This window comes from Amyelois transitella, chromosome 7, assembly GCF_032362555.1.
Source record: "Amyelois transitella isolate CPQ chromosome 7, ilAmyTran1.1, whole genome shotgun sequence".
Lineage (NCBI taxonomy): Eukaryota > Metazoa > Arthropoda > Insecta > Lepidoptera > Pyralidae > Amyelois > Amyelois transitella.
The window spans coordinates 5,114,313-5,128,163 of NC_083510.1; the positions used below are offsets into that span (position 1 = coordinate 5,114,313).

The window sequence follows — 13,851 nt, forward strand, 5'->3', positions numbered from 1 at the left end:
TTTCGAGTCTGCCAAACATAAGTACATGACGCTTCTTTCCCGGAGGGGTAGGCAGAACCCTTTTGATTTGCCTCTGGGATTGATGCACAATCAATCTTTTCTCGTGCTTTTTGGGTACTTTCTGACCTTTCACCACAATGTCCCTAAACTAGAATCTCAATTCCATCATAAAGCCAAACAGCTGAACGTGGCCTATCAGTCTTTTCAAGACTGTTGGCTTTGTCTACCCCGCGAGGGATATAGACGTGATTATATGTATGTATGTCCCTAAACTCATCATGTAAATATAATTTAGGTGCCTATTTCATATAATTTTTGAAGTGTTACTACCTCTCTACTGAAGACTTGGCTTGCGGATTCTTTATAGGTAAAGAGAGTTGTTGATGAACTTTACTGTCACGACATTCAGTGACGTTACTTGTAGCTTAATAACAATTACTACCTTAACAAGTGCATTTATTAATACTTTTTTTACTACCCCATACAAAAACAACATGGTCTTTTATCAATCGCTGCGTTATTACAAAATTATGATATAAGCTACTGTGATATCATTTAATATATACGATATTGATGTAATAATGTGTTATGAAAACGTTTCGTCTTTATATTTCCACGATGATCCCATGCAATAGCCGAGTGATGGTACAAGTACCTATTTGATTGTTACGAAATAGAAAATCAATTGATGATGTTTTGATAGCGAAGAAAAAACATACTTATAAAGTTGTAAATGTCAATCAAAGAAATGAGAATGGTTTATAAACTAGAATACCGCAATATTTCTTTTCAGAGATGTGGCCAAATCAACAATAAGTCAACCAGCTGAACGTCTTTTGACTCTGTTTACTACTGCTTATGAGGTAAACGATAAAGAAGAAAGAAGATATAATGGCTTCTAAATTGGGACCTAAATTAATTGTTGATTGCCAAAAAGGTATACATAACGCATAAACCGATTCACATAATAAACGAACCAAAAAGTTTAGCATCCCTCGAGATTCCAATTAGGCCCAAAAGAGAAAAAATTAATGGTGACAGATAGGCACATAATTTTTTTTACATCGAATAAAGAACAAAATCACATTTTTGCAAACTTTTTAGTGTGAAATTAAAACATGAGGAATGAATGTTACCTATTATAGATGCAAGTCTTTATACGCTACTGCAGCTGAACTATCACGAACACTGTAAATGATACCTACTACTTCTAATACGAGTATGTATGTATGTCTTGATAAGATAGAAATTCATGCATAAGTCAGACGGTTGACAGTAAAATTGTTTTTACTTTATATTCAGATTTATGACGACAATATATACAAATATATATTCATTTATATATAAAAAAGGAATATTATTATCAATGATAATATATGTAGATAAAAATTATAAGTAAGTAAATTATAAGACTGTTGGCTCTGTCTACCCCGCAAGGGATATAGACGTGATGATATGTATGTATGTAAAATTATAAGTGTTATTTAAGAAATTTTAATAAATAAGTGAATATCTAAGTAATAATAATAAACCTGTTATATCATTTCCTTCTCGTACGACATTGTTGTATTGTTTATTATAAAATCAAGGTCAATTTTGTTAATGTATTGACAGGTATTAGACCTTTCAATCATAGATTTAAATCATTATCACACAATACACATCATTCACGTCACCACACTCGTCACCTGTTTGATCGACACAAAATACAATTTTGTAAGGTAGGTATAAATACATAGTTGCTTTCTATAAGAAAATAAGTAGATAGATATTCAGCCTACATCGACTAGGTACATAACATTATTCCGTTTTCCCCTTGAAGGTGAGGAAACTGTTTGATGCAAATCAAGTCATTACCATACCTTTCGTTCTACAAGCTTTCGACAACTCATAATTTTTTAACTTTTTATTTTTTGGCATAATCGGCATACCCATCCACCCTGGGTGGGGATTGGGAGGCATATCTTGTGGATTACTTAATTATATCAGAATCCAAGGTTTTGGTAAAAAGGAAGAACCCGAGCTGCTCTCCAGAGACGTCAGGACGTAACCAGCACTAATGCTAGGAGGAATTATTAGAAAAGTATATCACATTATCTGACTATGGTATGCATCGTAGGCGAATCAGGCCAAAGAAACCTTGACTTATGTCGCCAAAGATGAACTGAAGACCGAAAATGACAAAATAGAGATTCTATGAATGCAGTAAAGTAGGTACAGAGCGGTGGAGAGTGCAATCGGGAATGGGCGAAGAGAATGATTCTCTTGCCAATTTGAGTGGGTATTTCTCATTGATTTGTCAGTAGTAGATATAGTAAAAGTTTCTGAATTTTTTTTGAGTCAATATTTTGAAGACGGAAAAAGTAACAGTAAATAGACACAAGTTTGGATACGATCAAATAAATAAAAAGTAAAATATTGACAATATCTTCCTCAATATTACTTAGTAACGAGATAAAATATTTATGTTTGCCTGTGTGAGTCATAAGGAGAAAAAGGAATTTCACCGTGTAAAAGAGGAAAAAGTGCTTTTTAGTTAAAATGATGATCGAAATATTTAATTTTTATCACGAGTTTGCTCTTTCTCTTCTTCCCAGTCTTTGATTATGGGTATAAATAAATACAGCTTCCGTTTCCTGCAGGCAACTCAATGTCCAAATATATGACTTCAATCTATGAGTTAAATACGTTAAAATAAAATGAGTAAGACACGTATAGCAATGAAAGCCTTTTTTAACCATTTATCTGTTGAGCAAAAGCCTCTCTTTATTTTTATTACAGACTTTCTTATCAAGTGTCTTGCATATCCATTTCCCACTGAAGATCATCAGCTCATCATCACATATAATGTAAAAATTTAATTAAATTATGTTTTCACGTCAAGACATCCATTTGTTTTACCATTCATACATTTTTTAATATTAGATTAAACTACAGTCATTGAAACGGATTCAGTAGGTTATTTCAATCACAACTTATATCAAGATGAAAGGTCACAAAATGGCGTGCTTTTCGCTTATCCGCTTGGTCGTTCTCGTTTCGATAAGACCATATACAAGCTAGATTTATAACTTTACGCTCACAAACGACTTTGAATATTTAACTTTATTAAGATTCAAGGGGCGGGATTCGTGTCAAGCATTAATAAAAAGGAACCTTAATTCTTATCATACCGGATGGGCTAAGCTGAGAACGAGTTATCTCGTAAATAACATCCTTTTTCCTATCTTATGCCGAACTTTCGTGTTCACGTTCTTTGGTCATCATCGTTTGGTATTTTGGTAGGTACCTATTTGTACATACTGGGGACAAGTACCCCTTTTATTACTTTAAGGGAAGGTCGGATAACTATTTTGGATTGGCGTCTGACCTTGACTTTATATGTTCCTTCACCATATAGTGACCATTTGGCATTCACAGTAATGTGTCTAAGTTTTAAAAAAAGAGTCATTAAAATATGACTGCAGGGGGATTCTGATCCGATAATAATTAAAGCGTTTAAAGACAGGCCTCACGATAAGTATCTATGATGAGTTCTAAGGTTACGGTACGGATACTAAACATAATGAAACATTTTTTGGCTGCTATATAGAAATTGACAGGATACAGGAAAAATTCCAAATTCTTATCTCGTGTAGACGGTCGTTGACCTCTTATTTACTTGGCTTACTTACAATGGATTTACTCTAGTCTAGACTTGTATAGTGGAGGGATAATTCTCTAGCTTTTAAGTGTAAATACAAAATGTGTAAGGACAAATGTAGCTTATACAATATGTATAGATAATATACGAGTATCTACAACTTTAAATGGAACATTATTCTTGTCTCTTGAATTTTATAAACATTTTCTTCTTACTTTAAAGAAAGATCTGATATGCATTTTCATTTAAGCAGAAGGAACTCTAATATCCTAATGGAGCTAGAGTTTAGATAAAATCTCCAAAATGTCAACATATATGTGGATTGTATATAAAATTGTCTAAATACGAGTTATCTTGTTTCGATGTACCTACGTAAGCATGATAAATTAAGGATTTCTTTAATGACGTCTCCTTTAAATTACTACTTATAAAAACTTTACACATTCTTAAGGTTCTTTTTCATGCGATTTAAACTTTTGGGATGAATGGCAACACAATCCTTTATATATATTTATGTCGATAAAATCTAGAGATATTTACTACATTTTATGGAAGTCGAGACACAGAAAGAAAGCTATGCTAATATTCCAAAAATAAACTATAATTAATCAAAATTATAATTAATGGAATATAAATAATAAACTGGAATTGAGATGAGGGGTCAAAATTGACCAAAGAATTTCAAAGGAGGGAAGTCAAACTTAATTAGTTGTATAAATATTTGAATTAATATCTATCTTGTAAATGCGTAGGTTAAGGATGTTTGTTACTGATTCAATACTCCCTAAAGAACTTAAAAAGGAGGTCGGGCAAGGATTAAAATTAAAATAAATTTCCTTGATTAAAGAATTACATCTATAAGATGGAGTTAAATAAACCATTATTAATTTTCGTCACAATTATATAATTACTACATAATTGTTACCTTCGAAACGTTAGGAGATAAGTACTAACCCAGCGAGACTACATTATTATAATAAATATTCATGTAGATAAACATTACAGGCCCCGGCCAATCAGAGAAAGTTTATTTCTCAATATGCCCTTTCCGGGATTCGAACTCAGGACTTACTGTGTCACAGATAAACGCACTATCGCTGCGCCACAAATTCAAATTCAAAGGCCGTCAATCTCAATACATATTCGAAGTCGTATTAATGTTATGCCAATATATTACAGCAAAGTTATAGCATAGCATAGAATATGATAAATATCTGTTCAGTAGTTTTAGCGTGAAACAGTAATAAACACACTTCCTTACAAACTTTTTGTATTAATAATGTTAGTATAGGATTACAGTAACACTCTAAGGTGTAGTAAATAGGGTTGAAAAAAGCGGGAAATTTTCCGGTTTTTTTCAAATTCCCTCGTATTTATACAAGTTGTTTACGAAAGTTTCAAGAAAGATAAAAATGAAATATTTCATGTTTTTTATTAATAAAACGGAAAAATATGAAAGAAACGGAAAAATACGATAGGAAAAGTATTTATTACCTTACAATATGCATCATTGTTTTAAAAATTGGTAATTATACATAGAATATATATGTATATATTTTTGCAATCGTTTTTTTTTATTTTTCGAAACAAACGACTAAAATCTCAATAAAACCGATTCTTCCCCAAGGTTTTATTCGCATATATTTCAATGTAACAAACCAATAAAACGGTAAAAAACGAAAAAACGTTTCTTTCACCGAAAAAACAATTTGTTTCTTTCGGAATTTTCAACGCTAGTAGTAAATCGAGAATAAAGTCACATCGGTAACCTTCTAGGATAACCAAATATCCTCTTAAATTTAAAGTAAATAAAGATAAAGCTAACCTTTACCGAAGCAGAAATCGAAATCTCGTTTTGAAGGAAATAATGTTAGCCGCTAAATAAATTGGACGATTTCCGCGGCTCAACGCTTTAGGCGCTATACAACGATAACCAAGCCTCGAGAATCCAGTTAAATGGGTTACCACCATGTCAACGAAATCTTGTTGACCAACCGTAACTTATTGTAATATATTAATGAAAAATATTGTTTCATTTTTTAAACTTACCTCTTCTATATTCCGAGAAATTATCTGTTATCTGTGATAGACAGACCGCTACACAAATTACCTCAAGATTTTAGAAAAGTCATCACCTTATGAATATTTATTTATTTCCCAATTGTTTACCGAAAACATAAAAGAATGATAAATATAAGAAACAATTTTCCATGGGTCTCTTTCAGGACATGATGAAATAAAGTGCATTTAATATTGCGTTAAGAGTTATTGATTGAATAAAAGATTGAAGCGGTGCAGGTTTAGCTTACCGTAGGCATATAATTATTTCTCGTAGGTGATTGTAGCAGTCTACGAGATGTATGGCTACGAAATTTGCTGAAGCTACGACTGCCTTGTGGAAATGGGTAATTGAAGATTTTGCTTTGATATAAAAGAAAGTAATGATATAGGCATCTAGGTGATTCAAGGACAATCATATTTGAGTGCTTGAAGTAGGTATGTAATTGATTTTACAAGGTTACTAACAATTTGTTTTATATTACCTAGGTACTAACCTAGGAGTGTGCACAAGCACACAAACGTCCAAGGATGAGGTGGTCTCCTCTATAAGGACGAACGTGCGCAAGAAATTATTTACGAGCACTATTTATTTTCCAGGTAAACAGGGAATAAGAGACGGGTGATTATTATATCTATCTATTTTAAATCTATGTCATATGTTTATGAATTTCAATTTCATCACAAGGAACAGCTGCACGAGGTCTTTGTGTTTTTTCGAGACTGTTTGCCCCGTTTATCTTTTTAGGGATAAATACGTGATTTATGCATGTACGTACCTATGTTAATCAATTGTCTAAACAAGGTTACAACATTGTCAGAAAACAAGGATAAACCTCTTCTATAAAATGTCTTGCACAATCGAAACAAAAGAATGGGAATTTTTTTTTAATTGGGAAAGTCTGATCACGATACAACGTGAAATACAAAACGTGAGTGCGAGTACAAAAATAAATAATATTAAAACTTATTTTCAAACATAACAGCAAATGAACTTAGAGACTGGCTTATATAATTACATACTCGTATATATATACCTAGCGAGAAAATTATGAATGTATTACCTATCAACATTCAGTGAATACTCTTAAATAAAAGAAAAGTTGCCGGATATGCCTATGTAGCAACGCTAAGACGAAAACACTGAATGTGCATAATTTTTTTGAAATTCCCACGCCAAAACTACTAAGCAAATAAGTTACAACTTACATCGTTAAAATAAACATGCTCAAGCCGTTGTCTCGTTTTATTCGCTTTACTATACTCTGGCAAGCTGGACTGACGCCGTACGCGCATTCGCTGCTCCCTTTCCATGGTCATCAGATCAGACTTCTGAGACAACACCAGATAGTGTAAACGATGTACCAAATCCATCTTTATTCTCGAAAATAGAATGTTCGAACAAAGAAGAGATGTAAGGAAGACTACATAGATGGAAATAGATAGAACAGATAAAGTGAAGAATTAGAAAGTTCACATGACCGGCTGGAGGCACGGTTTGACTAGGCGGGCGCCGCGACGGGACTGGGGCGAAGGCGCCGGATGTAGCGTGGCGGCTCTCGGCGTCGCCTGGCAACCATTAGCAAACAACACGCAACCAAGTATATGGGTAGGAATGATTTACTAACAAAGAAAATTTTCTGAGTTAGCTAGGTAAGTATATTAGGTTGCAAACTTGTGTAGTTTTGTAAGTTTTCCTCAAGCACGGTCTGCGGGTCTAGCATGGTAAGCTATTTCGCTTTTTTATAATGACTTGAAACGGGACAACGATAGTTTATCGTGCGATAAAAACGTCGTCGTGCGTGCCGTGCTAGGCTATGGAAACTTCATATAATAAAGCAGTTCGTTATCGATAATAAACAACACCGTTTTCAAACGTCAATAATATTAATCAATAAGTATCTTTTTTTGTGCTAGATCATTGCTATTTTAACATTTTAATTTGCGGGGTCAGAATTCGGCGAGAGGAATCAATAAGAAAATGTTTACTACGGCGTAGCACTTTTTCATTTTTTTACTTTATTCATAAGCTTTAAACAGGTATGCGTAACACCAAATTAAATCGGTAAATGGTCAAGTTCGTAAGACCTGCAAGGTCAGTGGGCTACATGGAATATTCCCCTTCGTAGATATCGTAGTTGTAATATAGTATACTTTTCTACCATTGTATGTCTAGTACTCAACCGGCATGCCAAGAGGGGAATTGAATGCTTCGGCATACCTTCGCAATGGCACATATTGACCGCAATTATCTGCCGAGAAGTGCTGAGGTATGCAGAGTTGTAGTTGAAAATGCCAACGCAACCCGACCCTTCGATCCAGCTATTCATACTTAGTCATAACTTGAGACCTCGGTTTCCCAAAGATTGTCCAAACATCCACGGCCTACCTAAAGCTACAAGTGTGGGCAGGGGAAAACAATAAGTCCTAGTCCTAAGGTCTTATTCTGTGGCCAGTCGTTTTCTGTGCGAGTTTCCAGTTCCACCTTCAGATGTTATTTTTATTATTCACGATTCTCTTTTATAGAGCGGTTTTTCGGTAACCTTAGGCTATATACCTAATCAAAATGTGAATAACACCACAATAAATATGATCTTGGTGGAATGCGTCGCGATCTCATGATGTCTTCAAAATGACAAGAGGGGTTTTTTAGTGGGCAGACTGGCACACTAGGTGTCCCACTCTGGTCCGTAAAAGGGAATTCTCCTTTATTCAAAAAAGTTCAAAATACCTATATACCTACGAGTATCTCATCGTAAACAAAGTAGGTAAATGCAAAAAGGCGTGATTTCTTGAATGTTTGTATAAATATCCTTTGCGGGGTAGACAGAGCCAACAGACTTGAAAAGACTAATAGGCTACGTTCAACTGTTTGATATAGTTGAGATCCAAATAGTGAGAGATTGCTAGCCCATCACCTAAAAGAATCTCAAGTTTATGCCTAGCGCCTAAACCACGAAAATATAAGTACTAACTTGGCTACTTCCGACATGGCTGTAAATTGTCTTCTAAAGAATTTATTCAATGTCACGCGCCTTCTTAGATAATGTAGATAACTCTGGCAATAATCCAAAGGCTAAAGTCGTTAAAACCTACTTCCTCAGTTCTTTATAAACAGAGAAGTAGCAGAAACATATTTGGTTGTTTTTCAGCCGTGAACTTTTATGTGTGAATGCCAATTCCTTAATTGCCAAATTGGGTGGTATTTAAATGAAAAAAAAAAAACTTTCTATCAAAAATATATGTATTATTATGATTGATTAAATTTTATTTTTGTTTGTTTGTTAAAAAATAGTTATCCCTCACGCTCTTTTGAAAAACGTGTTAATAAATAAGGGGTTGGAAAATGTAACAATAATAACACAAAATATGAGTTCATGATCGTTTATTGTTAAGGTGGATAAAACCATCCGATACAATCTCACAAATATAAATAAATATTTTCCAAGGTAAACCAGTCCTTATAAATCTACTTATGTATATTCGGATAAACCACCATTTTGAGCTTATAACAATATAAATATAGGCAAACCTCTTTATCAACAACAATAGATTGCTTAATTCTTACTACCTAATTGAAACATGCAGTTACACTGTTGAAAATGTATTTCGTATGGGTTCCAAGGAAGTTTTAGCACAAAATTATTAATAGTAATAACGTAGTTTTATTTGCAAAAAGTAGGAATAGGAGTACTGTAAACAATAACTCCCAAATCAATATTGAATAGTACCAATATAGATACTAGCGAGGGTAAAACTATATTGGCAATTGCACATACAAATCTAACAAAGTGGTGTCGGAGTATAAAAATGAATATAACATATAATATTGAGTTTTGGGCTATTGAGCTGTAAAAGAAAAAAATACGTAAAAGCTGGTGAAAACAAGAATGACGTTTATTCCTTATTTCGCCGTGTTATTGTGTGGCGGTAAATATCGGTGTATTAAAATAAGACCTATGTCTGTGGTAAAAGTTTTGTTTACCAAACAAATGTATCAAAATAGAAACTTGAGTTTAGAACAAACTTAAATAAATAATGTATAAAATTTTCAATATCTCATATTATGCACGATAACGACCCACGGGCACGTTATGATAAGAAAAATTACAATAAGTTAAAATAACTTTTTATGAGTACCACTTCATTTGTACTTGCCATAATTATGCTGTGGAAATTGTTTTGTGCCTAATAAATAGTTAAAGTAAAAAAAAATGTGTCATAATAAAAATATAGAGCAGGAATATAAATAAATGTATTGTTTAGTTAATAAGTAAGGGGGAGAAATACTAATTATTAAGGTAAAATTTGTGCAGTATCTGTAAAAGAGGTAATCGAAAACATCTATCGCAAAAAATGCTTTAAGTGTCATATTTTATCATTATGTTAGATTTTTGTACAAGTCTCGTCTTCCATAAATGTTTTAATACTGGACTTGACGTAAGTACACAAATAATTATTAATATTTTTCTAACAATAATATAACTCTGAAAATACTTACAACAATATTTCAAAGTAATTGAACACGATTTTATTATCAATGATATGCATACACATCGCTACACTTGTTCAGACATTCCATTAGATTGGACAGTTCAAAATCATACTTTTTACATAAAAATAACAACCAAAACTATTATTCCCTTAAAAATTATTAATGTCAGAGAGAACATTCTTCACAATCAAACTATTTACATATTAATTAATGTTTAGAATCAAAGTTATCAACTCGTCTAAGTAAGGTGTACTCAAGAGCTATGTCACCTCCCCTTTATTGGTGTATGGGAGGTGGCCCACATATGTTTTGAACTGTGTGTACATAGTAATTTGCAGCACCAGACACAATTGTTAAATAACACATTTTAACCATCATGTTTTTGTCAAACTAGACTATTCAGTACAACGGGTAACATCATAACAATTTCTTGGAGAAAACCAGTAAACTATCTTTAAGTTTAAAATGTAACAAAAAACTATTATCTTGCCCTGAATACTAACTACTCAATATATATTAATATTGATGCAGCAGCAAAATATTTGACACTTGCAAGGCAATAAGTATTAAAATTTTGAGTGGTTTATAGTAACAAAAGGTAACAAAATAAGACATTTTATTGACACAAACTTGTCTCAGCAACTCATATATAGGTTGAGTTATATTTCCTGCATTCATTAGAAATAGATACTTCTAAGTAATTAAAATTAAATAACTAAGATAAGTTATTATTTACAAAATAACTGTACAACATTCATGAATTTTCCGACTCTTTCATTGTACTAGTATGTAGTAGCTAATAGATATTCATTTATTGAGGCGCATCTGCAACTTTAGACTTTCCATTTAATTTGCCGAGTTGTCCTAACATTAGCACTGTGTTGATCAAATTTTCAGAATAAATGCGTTGGTTTGTTTCCATTCGTCTGAGTTTTTGAACCACATACTTGGAGAAAAATTCAAGTTCATGTTCATTTCCTGGGTTTGAATTAACTTTTGAAGGGGCATCGTCAAAACTTCTTTTACGCTTATTGCCCTTTGGGCTGTTCTGGACGGCTGAATTTCTTGGTTTACGTTTAGTTGTGTTAGCTGAACTTTCATTACTACTGGCACTGCTGACAAAAGCTAAATTAAGGTCCTCACCTAAGTCATGTGCTTCTTCCTCATTGAGTTGGATAGTCAAATCATCAGGGACAGTTACCATGGGCACATGATTATCCGAAAACAAGGGAGAAGGCAAGAAAGATACACGTTTACGGACTTTCACTCCAGAATTCTTTGGTTTGGTAGCTCTGGTGTCTTCACCTGTAGCGGCCACAGTATGCCTGCGGTTTGTTTTAAGGGCAGTTGTCTCTGAATTATGAAGACGGCTGCTGGATTGCTTATTGCTCCAGAAGTTAACCTTTATTTTAGGTTTTGGTTTTGATTTTGGCTCAGTTTTAGGCTTTGTCAACACTGTAGGGAATTTATAGCGCACATCATCATCTTCCACATTCACTTTTTCAGATTTTTTCAACACTTTACCAGGGGCTTTGTTATTGTTATTGAAATATTCAAGATTTATTTTGTATCTGATATTATTATCATCATCAGATTGATATCCATTTTTTTTCATGGATGATTTGTCTGATGTCTTCATGCTTTTCACTTCTATTTCTTCTCTTCTTCAAATGTATTATAGTTATTGTATTGTCCTGAAAAATAAATTACTTTATTATTTTCTTGAAATTACATTCTAAATATGCTGCGATCATAAAATTACAGAATAAAATAATTATGTTGCCTTGAGTACATTATGTCAAATAAACATTAACAATAGGCGCAGTTTCCCGCCCAAAGTGCGCGAATTAATTTTGATGTGTGACAAGCATTATGACTTAAATTGCAACTTAACTTTTAGGCTAATGCAAGTAGACCATGTTAAACAATGTTTTACTTTCGGCTTCTTACATTTGTAAAGCAATACTGCTAGCCTTTATTCAATATTTTGCAGATAAAATATTTTAGGTTATAAGATTGGGCGCTATATTATAATTTCGGATTTGAAGGCCCAAGGGACATTTTATAGCAATTTTATATATAATATCACACTAAGACCGTATAATTTTGGCTATTATGAGTTTAAGAGCTATTATTTCATAGGAAATATGTCTCGTCATCACCTATTCAAAAAATAGTCGTCGTATTACATAATATCAATGTTAGACACTGTATAACTTACCTTCACTAGTTTTTGATATTATATTTATCTTGAAATTTCACTTTGCACCACATGGAACTCAAAATAAATAATAAAATGAATACAAACACGACACGCACACTTCACCGAGTAGTTTTCATGACGCAGAGTAGTTCTAAATTTGTCCGCAAGTTGGCAGGACAAGCGGCGCGGCTGTCTGTGCAGGACTGCGTGCGCGGGAATGGAAAATTTGAAAATTAAGTTTATGTAGTTAGGTATGTATGTATGCATACTTATTTATATTATTAACTTTGAGTAGCAATTATATGAAACTTTATACCGGAATTTCTATTAACTAAAATCAACCTTGCTTATTTACTTAATTTAGATAAGATTTTTTGTGGTGATAGTGCTAATAGAAGTAGGTACATATTGACGTTTTCTTTTACACTAAGTAGATACCGTAAAAACAGTAACAAACTCTAGGGTTGTTGACAATCAGAATATATTTATAAATCCAAATTTATTAAACAAAGAGTCAATTTTTGTAATTCTTTTTAATGTCAAAATCAAATGACTTTCGAGGAAATAAAAAGCCCACCTATGTAGCGGAAGCGATAGAACGGCTCGACCGCCACCAAAGGGAAGATCTTCCGCCAGGCTAGGTGTTATGCCTGGGGAACCGCGGCTCCGACGATTTATACTTCAATGCAATCCATGAAATCTTTGTAATCGCGATTTAGATTCTTATAGCACAAACAACATGATGTTTGGGTTCCCGCCAAAAAGTCAAGCTTTAAGTAACAACTTGGTTTTTGATGTGACAACGTCTTATAATTCGATTGAGTGCAGTCGGCACGCACGAAAAAACACGACTCGTGCGGCGTTACCTCGCTCTGAGGCGTTCCATGTAAGGCTTGAAGTGCAAGCCAGAGCGTGGAACGAGCGACAAAGAGGCACAATAGGCCTTCGCGTTCGGCAGCGTATACCTCCTTCTCTATATACCTACATACAAATCTATTAAACAAATGAAATTAAAATTTTCTTTTGAAGAATGCTACCATTCCATCAGTTTTTTCTTCAGACGTTGTCACGTTCAACTATCTATACCGAATTTACAGACAACCAATTTTTTCTTTTTAGTTTTGCCTCCATTCAATACCTACTTTTGTGTTGCCGCAATTAAAGCAATATTGCAATTTATAAAAAAAAAAAAAATTGACTTTACATACCGCATAACCGAAAAAACTAGATGCTAAAACTTTTCTAGTTTTGTTTCCATTCATCCCGTCTTACACCTAGGTGCAGACACTATTGGGTCTTGATTAAACATTAAAAATCGTGGTCTATTGTTTGGTAGGTGGATAGGTGTACCTACTATACTTAGGTATCTCCACAAAAAATATTTATAAATTATTTTTTGGCCAAAACTAATACATTAGTTTATTGAGGTGATCCAAAAGTGATCCCAAACAG

General features: G+C 33.3%; 2 protein-coding genes across 2 annotated transcripts in view; both read right to left on the reverse strand.

The window, feature by feature from the left end:
• The window catches only part of LOC106133786 (uncharacterized), a 98,471-nt gene that overhangs the window by 20,157 nt on the left and 64,463 nt on the right, over nt 1-13,851 (reverse strand). The gene's annotated exons all lie outside the window — the stretch shown is intronic.
• Nucleotides 9,072-12,553, reverse strand: LOC106133797 (uncharacterized). The gene is made up of 2 exons (XM_013333633.2): nt 12,418-12,553; nt 9,072-11,890 (listed from the first exon to the last, which is right to left on the reverse strand). Exon 2 carries the CDS (start codon nt 11,833-11,835, stop codon nt 11,008-11,010), a length of 828 nt encoding a protein of 275 aa, XP_013189087.2. The 5' UTR covers nt 11,836-11,890; nt 12,418-12,553; the 3' UTR covers nt 9,072-11,007.